Here is a 17,820-nt window from a genome sequence, read left to right on the forward strand (position 1 = left end):
TCTTACAGATATCGAGACCGGCTATTGTACTCTGATCGCGTGACTATCAAATTATCCCTTGCATGATTTAGATCTCATTAGGTCAGGTTCATTTGACCCAGGTCGACGGGTTATATAAAGGTTTATCGCCAGTATTGTTCAATTTATCTCCCACCGATGGCTTGAGGAGCCCCAAAGATAAGACTCGGGCCGACTCAGTCATCAGGTCCTCAAAGCTAAGTAGTGCAATTCACTTGATAGATGTTCGAAGTCCCATGATTCATGATATGCATACGTTAAAAATGTAATGATCGGCAAGCACGGCAATAGGGGACTCGCTCGCGGATAGACTAGTCATTGGCCACCTCAATATTCGGAATGTCGCCGGGTAACGGCAACTCCTCCACCTCTGAGGTCATGACTTCCGCCCTGCTGTTTTATATAAGGTTGTATTCGAGGGTGTTTAAGTAGACCGTTGGAAATATCAGATCAGCTTAGATATCAATCTCTCTGTCTAGAGTATATGTCTACTGTTTGAAATTCTTCCACTTCGCGACCCATTCACCAGTAACCAGCAGTCTCGAGCTCGTATGCCGATGAACAGAGCACAGGTACCGGATCCCCTCGCGGTGATGAAAAGGTAAAACAGATGCACGAATCTCAAATACCTTGTGAGGATGATGCTGATACTATTCTGGCTAGAAACTTGAAGTATAGCGTGGCCTCGATAGTAGGAGTCGTCGGAGGTACCTACTTTACCTTTCGATATTTCCAGTGGGCAAAGGGCAACGCGGCCGAGGAATCATATAAATATGGTCGCTCGGCGGTGGTTTCGGAGAATGACGTGGAGTGTATGAAGGGAAGTGAGGGAAAGCATTCAGCGCGGGCGCCGCATGACGCCCTTACTTCGCCTTGGCCGTCCCGAGATTGAATTCGAATATTCTTAAGAAGAAAAGAGAACTATGCAGAACAGGAGGAGAGGGAGTGAGAGGAATAGCTTCAGTGTTTATTTCTCCAGTCAGAGTTGTTCTGTTTCTGTACATACATGTATGCTAATTTTAGAATGAGTAACAATCTGGCATGTTAGTGATATAGATCTCTTACTAGCAATGCGAAAAGTAGCCTTTTCATTGAGATATTATCTGAGCGCTTCAAATCTCTCGGACATAATCGACAGAGTTTATGGCTAATTAGGGGGTGTTAACTAGCAGGGTAAACAGTAGGAGCCTGAAGACCCTACGTCCTGCGCAAGTCGAAGACTTTGGATTTCGTGATTGCGGGGCCAAGCCCTGCGGCTATGAAGTTGCCTTCCAAGTCATGTTTGATAGAGCAGCGGGGAGTCTGTGCGTGAAGTGGCAAACCGGCCTACGTTAGGTAGGGCCGGCGACAACCGACTTTGGCTGAGAAGAACTAATATACAACCTCAAAATTCTTAGATACTTAGATAGACTTCGGGGCTACTATCCGAGCTGTTATCGCACCAATCAAAAGTCTTTACGTCCGGGTTGTCAGACCTTTGATCGGCCGGATTGCTTGTTGATTGGCCGCATTGATCAGATATCGGGGTCTGACCTATCCAAAAAAGCATCCAGACACCGAATTCGCCGGCCGACTGCGGGATCTGGCCCTTTCTCGCAGATCTTCGATTTCGGGTCCAGTTTTCGTGATTTCGTCATACGAACTCACCTCCTGCCAGACCACACGTCATGACTCGCATTTGCAAGTCCATGTGGCAGAGATGGTTGCAATATGGTAGATGGTGATGAATATAAAGCATGCTCACGGGAATGACAGGGAACGTTGATCACAATTTCAGCATAACAGAGAGTACACGATACTATAGCTTCAGCATGGCTTCGTTGCGAATTGGGATACAGACACCTCTGCGCTTCACTCCCTCGGCTGCAAGCACCAGAACTACTACCACTATCACCATTACCTCTTTCCGAATTACGAGACCCGTTTCGATCCCTATTATCTCGCACCGCTCTACTACCTCTCAACATCGGCATCACGACAAGGAGTACTTCACCCCTCCCAGGGAGCTAAAGAGGAGTTCCTCAAACGACACATGGGCCATATGGACAAATGCAACAGGTCAGGTAGTAGATCTTAGAAGAGAAATCGGGGAGTCGCGAAGACAGTTCAAATGCTTATTATTAGATAATGAAATCCTAATCAGCGACCACGTATTTATTTGTCTTCTTGCACCGTGCAGGAAAAAGGATTATCATACAAAAGACTATTGATGCCAATCTATTAAGCGCCTCATTGAGGCGAACTCTTGTTCCAGGGGGTAATACCTCCAGGGCGATCGCTATGTATAATCGTACCCTTAATATACCTTCAGAGCAATGCCTTCGCTACCAAGGACGAAATAATACGAGCACCATAGTTGCGCTATAATCGTCTACTAAGCGCAGAATAACTGAGAAAAGAAAACAATAGTATAGCGACAAAGGCAGACGGGCTGTTCTCTTATCCCAGCCACAGAAAGTCATCGAAATCAAAGGGCGGCACACTAGTCTTCTCGCCCAGCAGTTGTGTCATCTCTAAAAACAAATTTCGATTGCGGGCTTCAGCATTGGCTCCTGTACCACTGCCAGCTGTGTCACCCTGCTGGTCACAACAAAGGGTCTCAGACAGCGCTTCCAAAGCAACGAGGCACTTGGTGGCCGAGTCAGCCACCACGCTGTAGGATTGAAGGATGCGAACGGCCGTATCCCACGCCCGCACTGCGTTGGACCTCTGCCTGGGAATGCTTTCTTTGGTCTCGAGAAAACGCTCGACGAGAATCACGGTCGCAGCAGTATACACATCTAGACAAGAGAACATATTGTGAGAAACCAAGGGAATCCAGGGATATGACGCATGGAGGAGGGAGAGTGTCTACTTACAGAGGACCGAATACCACCATGAAGGAAGAGGGCCGGTCATCGTTTCCGCGTCCAATTTCGCGTCGAATAGATTGATGAGCTCGTGTGCGAATTGGAAGCACATCCTTGAAGACTCCGAGTACATGACTTCGGAGAGAAAGGAACGGGTGGGAATCTGCGGCTTCATGGTATACGTAGGAGCACCAGGTTTGCAATGCCGGATCAGAGCCGGACGGAGTGATACTGTCCGCATGTGTAGCAGTCTGTGTGTGTAGTCTTAGTGCCACCCTTGCACGGCTCGAGAGAAGTGACCTGATGTTTCGATACTTACCGGATCCTCAGGATTGTTGCCTGTCGGTCAATGAGCCCGTCACGCGTGGTACTCGAATGATAATGGAGATGGCTTGGCAGGGAATCCTCCCAAGCTTGGATCTCCCGGTCAAAATCTAGAGCAGGGATGAGCTTGTTTTCAAAGTCTTCCCCTCCGGTAGAGCTCAGATAGATCTTGTGGAGGATGTCGTCGAACAGTTGGTAGAGCTCAAATGCCTTGACAGTAAAGGCTAGGGTGCAGGGTTTGCCGTCTGGTCGGATAGCTGAGCTCGTTGTCTGCACATCCAGAAACTCGTCGTCGATCATTGCTGGCAGTGGAACAGAGTTGAACAGCCATTTGGGAATCATACCCGGACGCCCAAGGGTAGCGGACATAACACTAGATGTGACATCAGCCATAAGCTAACTGAGAGGTGCTCCTGTAGATGCCGAGATGCAAGCGCGAGGGAGATGAAGCAGGCACGGATGGGAACCATACCGATCTAACCATACACAGCCATGCCATGTGCGACGCTTGTTCTCTCTGTACGCCGCAGGCTCACGAGAGGAAGCAGGCCGGTCTTGATAGATACCTAAGCTCTGTGCCATGCGAATGGCCTCCCCAACCGCCATCCAGCATCGGAAAACGTGATCGGTGCTCTGGAGATAGATACTAAAGAGCAAGAGGCATTGGACCTTTTCTAGCGAGGGAATGTACTGAATCCGATGGTACAATGCTTCTGCGCGCGTAAAGAAGTCCTGACTCATTATCTTTCGATCTTTTGGCGGGATCAATGACGAATACGCACACCCAAGCGCGAAGCAGAGGTTGATCAGGCTCAGGGTAGTTGGCGAACAATGAGGCCCTCCAGCGTCCCAAGCCGTCTGGTACACTGCCTCGATTTTAGGACGGTCTACGATGGGATACAGAGACCACTCGCATTCCCAATAGGCTTGAATCAAGCAGTCGGCGAGGTCTCTTGCTGGGAGGACCATGAGAGACGGCTCACCATAGCTGGAAACAGGGGGTTCATCCAAGGAGTGCGGGACAGCAACCCTCGCGGGATCATCCTGCAATGGTTGCTCGGCTGAATGATCGGTACCTTTGACGGCGGCCTGAATGAGCTTCATGAAAGTGCCTGCACTGCTGCTTCCGAACTGTTCGCCGGTATGCATTGTGTCCCCTAGCATGCCGGTCATGGTATCAACCCCGTATGGCGCAGGGCGGACTTGGGGCTGTACTGAAGCGACCTCGCCCCCCGACAGAGTAGCATGACCGGAGCTAATGCTGTCCAAGACGTTGCCTGTCTCGTTTGACATGGCTGCTGACTTACTAGGCGGGCCCAGAACTGGCGTTGTGTGCTTACTCGCCCTTCTCGAAGTATACAAGCATTGCTCCTGGTCAGTGCTCCTTTGGCAGCCTGTACAGACTTCGGGTGCGGACAAAAGTCATCAGAAGTGACAATGGTCGGTACAGGCCTCAAGTAGAAACTTACTTGGATGGACAGCATCACATTTTATCTTTTTGCGGCGACAGGGGACACACGCCACGGATATCTTCTGACGTTTCCGTTGGGCGGTATAGGTCCCAGCGGATGAATTCATCGTCTTGGGGTGGAATTTACCAATCGGACTTCTTCACGTTTGAGATGAGCTATGTCATGTAAAAACGTGAGTTCAGACGGTAGGTAGGATATTTCTGGTCGCTATCAGTGACAGGCCCCGGTGCAAGAAATTGATATACGAGTATCTAGGGAGGGTGAGGGAACTGGAGACACCTCTGAGAGGCGTGGAAAAGGGTGATATTCAAGGCTATCAAGGAACTCAGGGAAACGAGGCTATCAACAAGGCGACGAGGGCGGTGAGCAGAGCACTGAGAGGCCTCAGGCTCGTCAGAGGGCAAGGCAAGTGATCTCATCAGCAAGAGACTGTTTGCACTGTTTGTCCCGGAACAATCGGAAAGCTGGAGAAAGGCCAACCGATCAGGCAATGCTCCGCTGCCGCCCGGCGTCTGGGATGCTCGGACGGATAATGCTCTGATTGGCTGTTTTCAGCTCTACGTGGCAAGCTGACCCTATATCCATCATGAATTATAATTCAGTCACAATGGCACTTATCCGGTACGTCTAGGATCGCACGCTCTTCACAGGCCTGAATTCCTTTCTCAGACATCGGCATATATTATGAGGAGCCCACTCCCAAGAGTAGAAAGGAAAATAGTCTAGTGTCGCATCTTGCTGGGTCTCAGTTGGTTCCCTTCTCTGATACAATCTGAAATGCAGTCCTACCTGCTGTATCGAAGAATCCACCAAGCTGTCAAGCGACAGTATGAGGTATCTGCAAGGGAAGAGGAAGACACGTGGAATGCAGACGACAAGTCTCAAAATGACTCCTCTTTCTATCAGTCGTCAGGTATGTTCCCAGCAAAAGTGAGATTGTAACAAAAATGCACGACAGTTAATCCCCTCCTCCCTTGTTATATAAACCCCAATGACAAACGCGAAGCCCCAGCACAAGAGTCACAGATCATGGTAGTTGGATGGGACGATTATGACATACATTTGATTCAAAGCCAATACAGCCCACGACGCAAGGCTGGGATAACGATCCTGGTTGCTTTAATTGGGCTTTCGTGTACAGCAGCATCCGCCATAGATTCCGTCGGGGTTCCGCAGAGTAGTGAGAAATGTGGTGTCTCGAAGGTGGTGGGGCCTTTAGTAACCGGTATGTACCTATCTATTTGCCGTCTCTCTTGTGGCCTGGTCACTAAACTCACAACTACTAGCCCTTTTCATGATCGGCTTCGGGATTGGCTCCTTCATATCAGGACCGTTCTCTGAAACATTCGGACGAAACATGGTATACATGGTGACGATGATTATATTCTCCATCCAAATCATGGCAGCTGGTCTTGCACCTGACATTCAAAGTCACCTCATTTTCCGTGTCCTGGCTGGACTGTTCGCAGCAACTCCCCTCACCTTTGTTGGAGATACCGTCGCCGAACTTTGGGACCCACTGCAGAAAACATATGGCTTCATTATTTATATCATTCCTGTTTCCAATGGCACGATGATTGGACAAGTCATTGGAAGTTATATCCCTACCACCATCGGGGTGGCGATGGCTGGAATGGATTATGCTGATCTTTGGCGGGTTGAAGTTCATCATCATGATCTTATTCAGCAATAGACCCACCAGGATACGCTCCTGACCTGGAAAGCCGCAGCTTTGCGCAAATACTCCGGACAGCAACACTGGAGAGGACCGGCTAAAGTCCGTGAGTTTTCCCTCAGATAACGCTTGAAGATCGCGACCTCCCGACTATTTGCTCGGATCATCACCGAGCCGATCATTGTCCTGATCTCATCTAACTTGATCGCAATCTACATCATCTTGTTATTGTTCCTCGAGGGAAACAGGTTCATCTTCGAGGATATCTATCACTTTTTTGAGGGTCTGAACAACGTGACCTGGATTGCAGTCTTCATCGGCTCAACCTTAATTGTATTTTGTATTCCAAATCCCATTCGTCTGGCGCATTGCAAAGAAACAGCAGGAAACGCTAGGTTGAATTCGCCCGGAGACTCGACTGTGGTATGTCATGCTCTGAGTCGCTACACCCTAACCATCCTTGGGGCCATCAGTGCCGCCTTGGCCTTGATTGATCCCATACATCTTCTATTTCTTTGGCCATCACATCCGGCGGGTCAGTCCCCATGCTATTGTTCACGATTGAATTGCAGATTCGGTTAGGGCTGAGATACTGCAACATGTGTCACCTTTTCCACATTTTACTGCAATGACAATTCCGGAAAGACTGCCACTGATGGAGAAAACCAACCCAACCTTCTTGCCTTTACCACACAGATGTTTGAACGATGCCTGTGGAAGGACGGTAGGTACCCTCTTCATAATCTCAGACTCGCATAAGAAACCGACTGGGGGAATATCTGCAGTGATGCTGAGAGTGATTGCGATGAGTCTGCAGAGGATGATTATTATGATGATGGCAGGATCGATCTCGCTATTGCCGCTGCGCGGGCTTATATCTTCCATGCAGGGGTTACGATCTACGGTTACCCCTACCTCCAGGAAAACGGTTATCTCCCGCGAGTGAACGAGAATTGGGGCAAGCCTGGCCCTCTCAGGAAGGTAAGCGAGGGAGGATTCAGGCGAGACCACAATATGAAGCGTTGGCAATTCTGGAAACAGCGGATCACTGAACTGGGGCCGCGAGCGACACCAGAATACCAGACTATCGCCACGGAGGTAAGTCGCTACCATGAACGAGATTGAGGCGCAGTATTCCTCCGGAGAAATTTCTCGCTTCAGCCTTGACGAGAACATAATTGAGCCGCCTATTCCCGGAGCATACCCCCAAGCCCTCGACGAGCGTGCACCTCTTTCCTATTTCATAGTTATGCTATGACGACAAGGTGGGTTGACAAAGGCCTTCTTGAGGCTGTTTGAAAGCCCTCTAGTTTTCTTTATAATGATCTGAATTTAAGATCATACCACTTGATCCTGTTCCCCTATTAGATTTTCTTTATCGCCTTCATCCACCGTGCCCCACACCCCGTCTCTAGAAATAGCCCCACGGTCCCCCGATGCCTCACCATTCGATTTCGGTGATTCCTGGAAGGTGTCAACTGGAAAGTTGTGTATCGTGACTATCATTCCGTGACAGTGCCACAGCTTCTTCTCTTCCCGCTAGAAAAAGGTGGTTGAACATCGTACCCGTCCACCAAAACTCACTGCTTACAGATTCTCGCGACGGCATCATGCGCTCCGTCCCATATGTTAGTAGAGCCAACTACAATTCCAATCTAATGAACTGCTGCGGACAGCTTCTGTGATCATATGTGTATTAAATGCATAGATAAAAATGGATGCCGCTCATCATCGTGAAAACATCTCTAGAATATATACACTGGGAGAGGGAACAAGGGCCATCCCGAAAAATCGAACATCTACAAACCCAAGAGCAGGACCACAAAGGAGGACCCCAGAAGGAGAGTTGCGAGGTCACTGCGCGAGACAGCCGCCGAGTTCTCCTTCTTATCCTCCGAGTCACTCTTACCGGTCGAGTGGCCCGTCGCCGCGGCGGTGGTGGCACCCGCGGTTTGGGTGTTCGCGGTGCCGGTCACCTGGGGTACCGCACTGGTTCCCGCGCCGATCTCGAGGATATGGTCGGGACCGGGGTTGGTGTTGGTCTTGGCGAGGTGGATCTCGTTGTTGGCGAGGTCGTAGACGACGTACGCGCTGCGCAGGAAGGTGTCGCCGAGCAGGTAGACGCCGTCGCTGCCGGGGATTTCCGGGGCGATGCCGAAGGCGCAGTACCCGAAGGCGGATTCCACGAGGAGGTCGCCGAGATTGATGGAGAGGTTGAAGCCGGAGAAGGCGAAAACGATCTCATAGTCCGTGTCCGCCTTGTCGCAGCTTAGAACCGCCAGCCCCTGGCTCTCGTAGTAGACGGCGCCCACCGCGTTCATGATGTCCAGCGCGGTCCCCGTAGGCAGGTAGGTCAGCGAGGTACCGCTGTCCAGAACGACCGGGACCGGCAACGCGGTGTTGTTGATGCTGATCTCCTTGCCGGATTTGGTGACATGCACCCCGCTCAGACTGACGGTCAGCTCCGTGTATTCGCCTTGCTCGGCTTGGATGGGTAGGGCGTGGAGGCTGCCGATGTACTTGGCGGTGTTGATCCCGCCGAACAGGATCGTGCCCTTGCCCGCGTCGATGTCGTCCAGCCAGAGACTGTATGCGGTGGATTGGATGTAGCCTTGGTTCACGAGAGCCTCTGGAAGGTTCGCGTACTCCTCATGGTCTATCAGCTCGGCGAACTCGCTGCTCGCGTACCCGATACCAAGTACACCCTCTGATGGCGAGATACAGGGTCAGTTAAAGCGAAGATAGAGAGAGGAGGGGAGGCGGGGCGAGTACGGGATTGATACTCACGTTGGGTGCTACTTTTTTCGGCGACGCCGAACTGGAAGTTCGTCAGAGTCACGTTCCCGAAGGAGGCAGTGTCTGTCACATAGTCTCCGATTGCTGCGCTTCCGTCCACGTACTCAATCCTAAAGTCGTCGTTGACGTACTTGTATGTGGAGGAGGAGGATGCATCGAAATCGCCATAAGGGTTGTTGGAGGTTGAGTTGTGCGCATTTACCCAGAGGTCGCTACTGCCAGTATCTAAGATCACCTCGACTTGCTGCTTGGGGGTGCCGAGGTTAAGGGTCATCGTGTAATCCACTTCCTAGAGTCATTGTTAGCAGCCATCATTTCACGAAGCCGACGCGGAGCTCACATTGTTGGTGATCCCCGATGACACGGGATTAGATCGTTTGTGCCGATGGTGACCCGAGGCCTGTCGCCGTTGAATATCATACTGGACTGTGGCGGGCTCAGCGCGCTCGTGGAGGGTGAGAGCATAGGCTGATTGGGATAACCAGGCCAAGGAGAGGAGGAGCGTGTTCTTCATGATCGACTACTGGGTTGACTGGCAGGGTAGGTGACGGTGTCGATCGAACAGGAGGGTGTAGTAGCACCGCAGGGGGTTTTGAACGATCGGAAATGTTGGGGAGCTTGACTGCGTCAGGGTATCGCTTAACCATCAACGGTCCCTGAATCGAATTCAGTGGCAAGTCTCGGGGCTCCGCTAGACTATGGGCTAAACTAAGCCACAACAGTGACAAGATCCCTTGGCTCTGGGGCTATGTAACCTTGCACTTGAACCTTTTGACCCTTTGACCCTTTTTTTCTAGGATTTGACTTCCTCCGGTGGGACGATAAGGCGGAGGCTCTGCTTGGCAGCCCACAGGATCCTCGGGGATACAAAGTGATCAGGCAGATTCGTCGTTGGAGACTTGGGAGGCGTGGGGGATCTAAGCCCTTTATGGAGGTCGCAGGCGGCGGCTAATGTATAGCAGGGAACCCTAGCACAAGAAGTACCAAGTAAGCACGAATGAGTACGAATATGCGAGATGAGGTCAACCTTTTAGCTCTGTTGACTCACTGTTGCCTGCCCAGAAGACCCACCGTACGTCTTTCCCCCTTTTCTTTTTCTATTTCCATGCTTACGGAGAATTTGCTGACGGATCTTCGAGAAGAGGACTGTGACGCCAGCAGACGTCACGGACTGGAAGGCCATGTGGCCGGCTCTCTTTCCCTGTGTGGAGACTTTCCTGCCAGACTGCGCCCAGGCAGATACGTATCTAGTAATAGTCGCAGGAAACAAGAAAGATTGCGGCTGTGGCTTTTCTTTCCTCCCTGGTTGCCACCTGCTCGGAGTCTCGGAAGCTAGGATCGATAGTCGCTCGGTATCGCGGGGCTTCTATACCCGACTTGGGCCGAAAACTCTGACAACATAGTGGGGTGCAGCCACCACGAGGCCAATGGGAGTTGCCCTTATCCGACCGGTAAAGTGGATCAATTAAGGGGAAATTACGGAGTACAAAGTCAGCCTCGAGAAATTACTCCCCAAAGCTTTGAAGATGCAAGATCTGGGGGGGCGCGTTCACCGTTGTGTTACTTGGGTATGCAGGGTCCCTCCAGATCGACGTAGGTGGTGATAGCATAGCCAAGAGGCGGAGCCCGGTTGCTTTGTCTTTACCACTCAATACTGCACAAGAATTGTAGTTCCTTCGTCTGAACCGAACCGTGGTTATCGCGCGATAAAACTTGAAATTCAATTATGTCGTCTCCTGAACCAGGCAATGTACCTGAGTCGACCATGCGGCCAGGAACTTCCAGATACTGTAGCCTCTAGCACTCACTGCAGATGGGGATGTTAGGCATATGCTCTCCGTAGCTGAATTTAACCGCCGTGTCGATGATTTATGATCAGCGGCTGACCTGGTAGCAATTGCTGAATTGCTCTGGTTCGTAGTGAACCTCTTTCAACAGTATCTTCAAAGTCCATTATTTTTTGCTACAATAGTACACTAACCACATACGACCACAGGGTGTGGAAAACAGGGCTTCCCGTCCGCTCAGCCGTACTTAAGCCACACGCCGGGAGGTTAGTAGTTGGGTGGGTGACCACCAGCGAATCCCTTCTGTTGTATGTTTTTGCTCTTTTTCTATCTCTATTTCTCAACATAGCGACTAGTATTTGTTACTATCATTTACATACGGAGCTTAAGGATTCCGAATATCTAACAAAATATGGAACATATTCAATCTTCCATTCCTCAACTTATCAAGGAAGAGTCTAAACCGAAGATTGCTTCCCTGCAGGGTCAGGTCTATATTATGACATTTATGCCATCCGGATAGCTCTTGCGCAATTAATCAAAATGGATGCGAATAGATGGGTTGCGGACGTGTCTATCCACTCTATAAACCACGTTTCTGCTCAGTATGTGTTCTTACAACCCAGCGAAAGCCGTCTGTGCCTATGTCTCTTTTGCCACACCCTTTCTCATGCACGTAGGAAGTCTGGTATCCGTCCATAGAGGCCTGTGTTGGACGAGGTTGAGCGCAACATAAGACCAAATACACTACTTGATACCGGGCTGACCGATATACCCCCGCAGCCGGGCCCAGATTTTTGAAAGCTAAGACTGTGTTCTTTCTAATCCCGCGGGACCATATATGTAGTGGCATGTCCAGTGAGGGCAATACACGAAGAAACTCGCAGCCTTGTTGATACATTATCTAAGTCTACTTCAAATTAATCTTTAGAGGCCTAGATCGTTACCTGCTCATCCCGCTGTATTGCATCTCCAAGACTTTTTCCCAGGAATGGAAGACTTATGCGAGTTCGTGTAGCATGCACGTTCAAGCGGATGATCGCGCGCGAGAAGCGACACCTTCTAGTTGGCTTTGAATCTGCAAAAATCTCATCACTTGATTTATTCGCCTCCCTAGCCTAGCCCAACGATGCTAGTGACCTCGATTGGTCGATTCGTATTGATCATCTGATAATTCTACCTGGAGGCCGCGCTTCCGATCGTCAATTCTCTTCGTCCCAAGCTAGCACGGCACTGGGATTCTCACAGCACGAGGACGAAGTTGACATTGCCGGCCTTGGCATACAGGGATTTAGCTGTGAGACGTGTTCGTAATGTGTTCATGGCCAGTATATTAATTGCATATCACTAGGCCACCATTTGCGGTTACTCGGCAGGCTTGGCGAGGCTTGCTTTTTCTTAGCTGCAGTTCTACTCCTAGCAAATACAATCCACTCATATGTATGCATGCAAAGTTAGAAGCTGATTGATGTTAATATCGGTCATGCCTTGCGGTCCATGATCCGTTTATTGGGTCTGGGGCAAGGGTTGGCAAAGGCCATGAGATCTCTAGATGAATCAAGACTGAATTGTAAGTTCGTCGTTGGCAAAATCCTTAGTCGCATACTCGTACAACTAGACCAATCACACCATAGACTCGCCACCTGGTAAACCTGCACAGACATGCATTGCGTCAACAGATAGTTGTGATGAATTGTATAGGACTTGCAAAGCCCTGGTATCCTGGTCAGGGTGTCGTCAGCCACGGCTTGCGGGGAGTTAGCTGAAAGGCGTTGGTCGGTTAGAATCGGAGGGTTTCAGGAATGTGTATCATCGTATATATGGAGCCAGTAAACATGCTCAAGGATGAGGAGAGGGGGTGCTAGTAGGGATGATATTCCAACAGTAGGCAAACACAAATGCTGAAATCATGCTCAAAAGCCAAAGAGCCTATTTCCGCTGCTTCCTCGAAACACGAGGTCAATTTTGTCATACGAGACGAACATCACACAGCAGCTATGGGCGACAGACGCCTTCTTACTCGGAATTAAACCAAAGGGCCGCAAATAGTATCAATTTCTAAGGTTGGATCGTTAACCGCTATTGCCGCTCAGTAGCAGATGCTATAAAAAGGCGGACTGAACCTGTCGGCTCTTCAGTGCGCACTAGGAACACTAATAATGTCGTCAAGAACAATTCAACGATGACAGGGACGTGATGAGTTTTACAGCAAGTTACATGCAAAATATGACAAAAAGCCTTAGTTAAATTGAATCTATAGGAAAGCTCTGGAATTACAGGCACACCGATTACTCCACATCCATCACATCCACTTGCGTCTCGTCTCCGTTCACATCCTCCATTTGCTCCTCATCTTTCGCCTCGTCCGACTGCTCGTCATCACTGGTCGTCTCTTCCGACTCGTTTGGCTCCTCATCCTCTTCGTCCGCCTCTTCTACAGCCTCCAGCCCCTCTCTTACCTCTTGCATTTGCGACAAATGAGCTTCGTACGCGTTGAGGTACGACTGCACCCCCTCGGCAGTAGCCTTGATTTCATTCTCATCAAGGCTATGCAGAATGGAATACAGCATGATGTTGTACGAGAAGTGGAGACTCTCCATGCAGAAACCTTCGGAGGTGTCTCCCTCCTCGTTAAGGGGAGTGATCACCTCCCTATGAAACTGCCGGATTATCTCCAACCCGGAACCAAGGCCCAGATAGCGGGAGATGATTGACTGGAGATAGTGGACGGGGGCGAGCATACGGATCGGGTAGCGCTCGTAGATAAAGCGGCCCTTGAGACGCTGATCGGAGCATAGAATAAGATCCTTACGGTCGATGACATCAGTGAAAGTGCGATATGCGATCTGCTGATAGCCCGGCAACGCCCAGGACATGGGGAAGATGCGGATGTCAAAGTGGATGAGCACCTCGTCCGCGTTCAGCGCATCAATGTGGAAGATTCTTTCGGCGTGCGAGCCCTCGGGGATTAGCCAGTAGCTGCAGCTGGGGTTGTCGGTGACGCAAGGGAGGTTCGTGCTGTCTAGGTTGTTGCATGCTCGGTCCAGGTCCTCGTTGGGAACTACGAAGTCGATATGGTTGCAAGGGAAGTTCCCGCTGTACACACTGAAGGCCAGTTGACCCCATAGGATGTGGTGAATGCCAGCACGGTCGAGCGCGCTGGAGACTTCCCTCGCCAGCTGCTCGGCCTTCGGGCGGTTCGGGTCAAAGTCGTTGGACATCCTGACGGTCGTGTCAGCACCAGTCGCGTGTGAGGGTAATTTCTCCTGTCGAACGAAGAAGTCACACGCTGTGACTGGCCTGAAGAGCGAAAACAGTCGATATAGGTTGCATCAACTTTATATATATCCTTGTAAAGCGAGAAGCAACGGGCATTTCGCACCTGTTACCGGTCGTTATACAGAGACATACCTTTAACAGATACCGGATTTGTGGATCTCGGCAGTATCAAATAACTAGGTTCCTCTCTTTCATGCCGAACATGCCATGATGGAAGACTCAAGCTAAATTGTGGATACCTCCTTATTCCACTGTAAGATTTTATTTGAATTCGCATGCTGCTTGGGCTTATACCCGGCACAGTTAATGATTTTGTTGTACGTTACCAACGGACCAAAGTAAGCGAGTTATATCAGAAACAAGTAACGAATCTATTTGCTCGCATTATTTAGGACCCTTTCCGATGTGTTATGCTAATATTTTACTACAGCAATCATGAATGCTTGATTGATTTCTGAACTCGTCTAATCCGACACTAAGAGCTATCGATGGGCATTAACAATGGCATTGTTCAATCCATTGTGAACCCGACAAGGAATAAGACATATTTTTACAGCGACTTTCTTTCCTCGTTAGTCCCAGTTGAGTTCAAATAGATCTTCCAGAACAGATAATCTCCTATTGCCTACAGAAAAGTGCCTGTTGTCTGATAAAGCCACCACCTAGCCCACGTTTCACCCTCGTATAAATAACACCATCCCTCACTTCCACTTCCATTGAATGATCCACCTCCCCTTAAGCCCTTCCTTCCCCAGACAGCTTCCGAGACCCATTGGTCACGAATCCGTCCGAGAAATAGAGTACCAGAGGAAAATGGAAGCATCACCCCAGAACAACAAGTCTGATGGCAAGCCCGTACGCTTCATCAACCTCAACATTAAGGACACACAAATCCACAGTGTGGAATGGCCAGAGTACGAGAAGGTTATGAGGGCACACTTCAAGTATTACCGCGAGGAGGACCCCGAGACAAAGGTCCAGTTCGGCATCATCCGCTGTGGTCTCTGGCTGCGGATTTACCGGGAGACTATCGGAGCAGGACAAGATCTCTCTCATGGCAATGAATCTCATCAATCAACGCAAGAGGAGTCTCAACATGTGTCAACCTATGATTCTAACAAATCACCGAAGGTACGGTGCTGGACTGGGAGAAAGACCGGGCTCTCATCGATAAATATGTGGTCAATGTGATCATGCCGTGCTGGGGATTGCAGAATCTGACGCTGGGGTTCCGTGGCTTTGAGGTGAGCTGGAGGAATGAGAAGGAAGAAAAAGAGGAGCGCGAGATCAAGACCTAGAGTAGGATACTTGGTAATGAGATAATCAACTTTTTCTTTTTGAGAGAAATTTCTTCCGAAGAGTGACATTGCCGTCGCCGTAAAATAGAGTTATATGTAAACATACATTTCTAGACCGTCAAAGAACGGTGATATACGCAAATTTTCGGAGCACCCACGACCAACACAATGGGCGGCATCGGCGAGGCAGGCCGACCCGGTCGTAATCAAGCGGATACAAGCTGCAAAACAATTCTAGAAATCACAATCTTCACAGATACAGCCCCTATTCATATCAGTACCTGAGTCTTAGTCCTCCAATCAGAATGACATTGTGACTGGTCAAGTCACAGCATCGGGAAGATGGTGATGTGGCATTTTCGGGAGCAGTGACAAAGAGAGCCCACTCCGGTGGCTACTTAGGTCCAGCGTCCTGCAATACCCACCATGAACGTGAGAAACCAAAGATCCAGCAAAGTCATTTCTGTTAGCTAGGCAATATGTTTCTGGATTGGGGCTGGTTTGGAAGTAAAGGCCAGCATAACGACTTCAAGATAGGTCCAGGGACCCTTGGCATGGGTCATTGATCGCAGGCAATATATCCAAACGGTTCAATCATTTCAAGTAATCATCGACGAGCCAACATCGCACCAGCCTGTTACCCAGAATCTTCCTTTCGGTTCATTCATGGATCTGGGGCTATTCCCTTTCGCTGCGCTTCCGCTGCCTCAACTATCACCCAAGCCTGCGGGAATACACGAAGACGACCGATACGAGGTAATTGTCGTCGGCGTAAGTCGCTCGTCCACACTGTCACTGATTCTGTATGAACTACAAGTGACATTTCCCTCCAGGCTGGCCCGGCAGGGCTACTCTTGACCTTTCTCCTGGCCCGATACGGCCTAACGGCCGAATCCGTCTTGTATATCGATGCCAGGGCAACACGGGTGCAGAATGGCCATGCTGACGGCCTGCAACCCCGGGCGCTGGAGGTGCTTCGATCCCTAGGACTCGCCGGGAAGATCCTGGATGATGGCCGCCATTTGTACGAGTTTGGATCGAGGGTACGCCGCCAAATTCGCTGCCGTCATAGAAATGTCGCTGTGCAAAAGTAGCCTCTCGTCAGAGGCGAATGAAATCGTGGGCTGTTACCACGAGGCAAACCCATTCTCCAGCGGATGCGGGATCGAGTATTCAGAAAGTATCATCTCAAGAAAACCTGGACTGGTTGTCTCCTCCACGTCGGATCAACCCACATTAGCGCCTGGAACCAGGCTACCGAATGTCCGGGTGAAGCGTTATGCAGATGGTGCCTATTGCGATTTGCATGATGGTGGGTACTCACTACTCTTGAACTTCTGGTACATAAAATTGTTTCCTATGCTTACAAAGTGGTCGGAAATGTTCTCGAATGGCCGCTTTCGGATACTGTGCTTGACCTCGTCGGACCTGCTCAGCCCTGATGGAACATCGGCTCGGGCTCTACAGCGCATAGGCGAGACGATACTTCCTCAATTCGCGAGCGGACTGATCGAGCAGTTTGTTATATACCCTTCGGAGCAATGTCCTCCGGACTGGGTTGCTCTTCCGCCGTCAGTCAAACGTTACTCGGAGATGAGGTTATATGATGGCTTGGCTGTGGATGATGCATATAGGCTGTATGGGATAGACACAGAACAAGGCGCTGTGATTGTGCTGCGGCCGGATGGTTACATCGGAACGATTGTTTCGCTTGCAGACTTGATTGCCATGGAGGACTACTTGAAAGGCTGTCTGACGTTCATGCGTGAACAATAAGAGACATTCTTGTGTGCAAAGCTCGATGTTTACGCTGTATACCTTGTCTCGTTTCTATCCGTACAGTGGCTTGGTCCGTGTGGTCTAGTTAGGCAGCACAGGTCACATTTCGTTGTACAAGCTGAAGTTGTTGCGAGCAATATATATCAGAAAAGAAAGATAACAACCATTAACCATTCTGAAAACTCAAGAGATTTCTTTCTGCACTAGAACAGTGAATGTAACCGCTCAGAAATATTTGCCTTCATTTTCAGGTAATTGTAATATTTCTTCTTGCTTATTTGGAAACTTTGGTACGAACCTTGGATTGATCGAGCACAGGTTCCCGATCTGGTAAGAACAACACAGCGTGGCACCCGGTGTGTTTTGATCTACTAGCCCTCATTCACAAGATTATATTACAAAAAAAAAGGCCTTCTTCAACAGCTGGCCTGCTGGCCCAATGGTAAGGCGCTTGACTACGAATCAAGAGATTGCAGGTTCGAGCCCTGCGTAGGTCATTTCTTTTTGCACTTTTCTCCTGTGCTCAGATAGAGCTTCAGGAGA

General features: G+C 49.8%; 7 protein-coding genes and 1 non-coding gene across 8 annotated transcripts; 5 read left to right on the forward strand and 3 right to left on the reverse strand.

The window, feature by feature from the left end:
* The first annotated feature begins 461 nt into the window (after positions 1–461).
* On the forward strand, positions 462–1,068 carry BO97DRAFT_404862 (uncharacterized protein). The gene is made up of 2 exons (XM_025695049.1): positions 462–619; positions 682–1,068. Exons 1-2 carry the CDS (start codon positions 570–572, stop codon positions 908–910), a joined length of 279 nt encoding a protein of 92 aa, XP_025552487.1. The 5' UTR covers positions 462–569; the 3' UTR covers positions 911–1,068.
* A 1,389-nt stretch (positions 1,069–2,457) lies between these two features.
* Positions 2,458–4,364, reverse strand: BO97DRAFT_343013 (fungal specific transcription factor domain-containing protein; the record flags this gene model as incomplete). The annotated part of the gene is made up of 4 exons (XM_025691690.1): positions 2,458–2,798; positions 2,877–3,118; positions 3,187–3,564; positions 3,664–4,364. 4 exons carry the CDS (start codon positions 4,362–4,364, stop codon positions 2,458–2,460), a joined length of 1,662 nt encoding a protein of 553 aa, XP_025552488.1.
* Positions 4,365–5,274: 910 nt separating this feature from the next.
* On the forward strand, positions 5,275–6,686 carry BO97DRAFT_449962 (MFS general substrate transporter). The gene is made up of 2 exons (XM_025698893.1): positions 5,275–5,888; positions 5,950–6,686. The coding sequence occupies exons 1-2, from the start codon at positions 5,693–5,695 to the stop codon at positions 6,354–6,356; spliced, it is 603 nt and encodes a 200-aa protein (XP_025552489.1). The 5' UTR covers positions 5,275–5,692; the 3' UTR covers positions 6,357–6,686.
* Positions 6,687–7,045: 359 nt separating this feature from the next.
* On the forward strand, positions 7,046–7,799 carry BO97DRAFT_413342 (uncharacterized protein; the record flags this gene model as incomplete). Its single annotated transcript, XM_025696282.1, has 5 exons — positions 7,046–7,062; positions 7,124–7,319; positions 7,380–7,436; positions 7,586–7,603; positions 7,707–7,799. 5 exons carry the CDS (start codon positions 7,046–7,048, stop codon positions 7,797–7,799), a joined length of 381 nt encoding a protein of 126 aa, XP_025552490.1.
* A 220-nt stretch (positions 7,800–8,019) lies between these two features.
* On the reverse strand, positions 8,020–10,098 carry BO97DRAFT_404864 (pepsin-like aspartic protease). The gene is made up of 3 exons (XM_025695050.1): positions 9,475–10,098; positions 9,126–9,423; positions 8,020–9,045 (listed from the first exon to the last, which is right to left on the reverse strand). Exons 1-3 carry the CDS (start codon positions 9,646–9,648, stop codon positions 8,138–8,140), a joined length of 1,380 nt encoding a protein of 459 aa, XP_025552491.1. The 5' UTR covers positions 9,649–10,098; the 3' UTR covers positions 8,020–8,137.
* A 3,111-nt stretch (positions 10,099–13,209) lies between these two features.
* BO97DRAFT_449988 (uncharacterized protein) lies at positions 13,210–14,142 on the reverse strand (the record flags this gene model as incomplete). Its single annotated transcript, XM_025698894.1, has 1 exon — positions 13,210–14,142. One exon carries the CDS (start codon positions 14,140–14,142, stop codon positions 13,210–13,212), a length of 933 nt encoding a protein of 310 aa, XP_025552492.1.
* A 2,022-nt stretch (positions 14,143–16,164) lies between these two features.
* BO97DRAFT_423548 (thioredoxin-like protein) lies at positions 16,165–17,274 on the forward strand (the record flags this gene model as incomplete). The annotated part of the gene is made up of 3 exons (XM_025696890.1): positions 16,165–16,269; positions 16,332–16,522; positions 16,593–17,274. 3 exons carry the CDS (start codon positions 16,165–16,167, stop codon positions 17,272–17,274), a joined length of 978 nt encoding a protein of 325 aa, XP_025552493.1.
* Positions 17,275–17,702: 428 nt separating this feature from the next.
* BO97DRAFT_t108 lies at positions 17,703–17,774 on the forward strand. Its single transcript has one exon. It is a non-coding gene; the product is annotated as a tRNA-Arg (tRNA).
* The last annotated feature ends 46 nt before the right edge of the window (positions 17,775–17,820 follow it).

The sequence above is a fragment of the Aspergillus homomorphus genome (assembly GCF_003184865.1).
Source record: "Aspergillus homomorphus CBS 101889 unplaced genomic scaffold BO97scaffold_13, whole genome shotgun sequence".
In the NCBI taxonomy this organism is placed as follows: domain Eukaryota; kingdom Fungi; phylum Ascomycota; class Eurotiomycetes; order Eurotiales; family Aspergillaceae; genus Aspergillus; species Aspergillus homomorphus.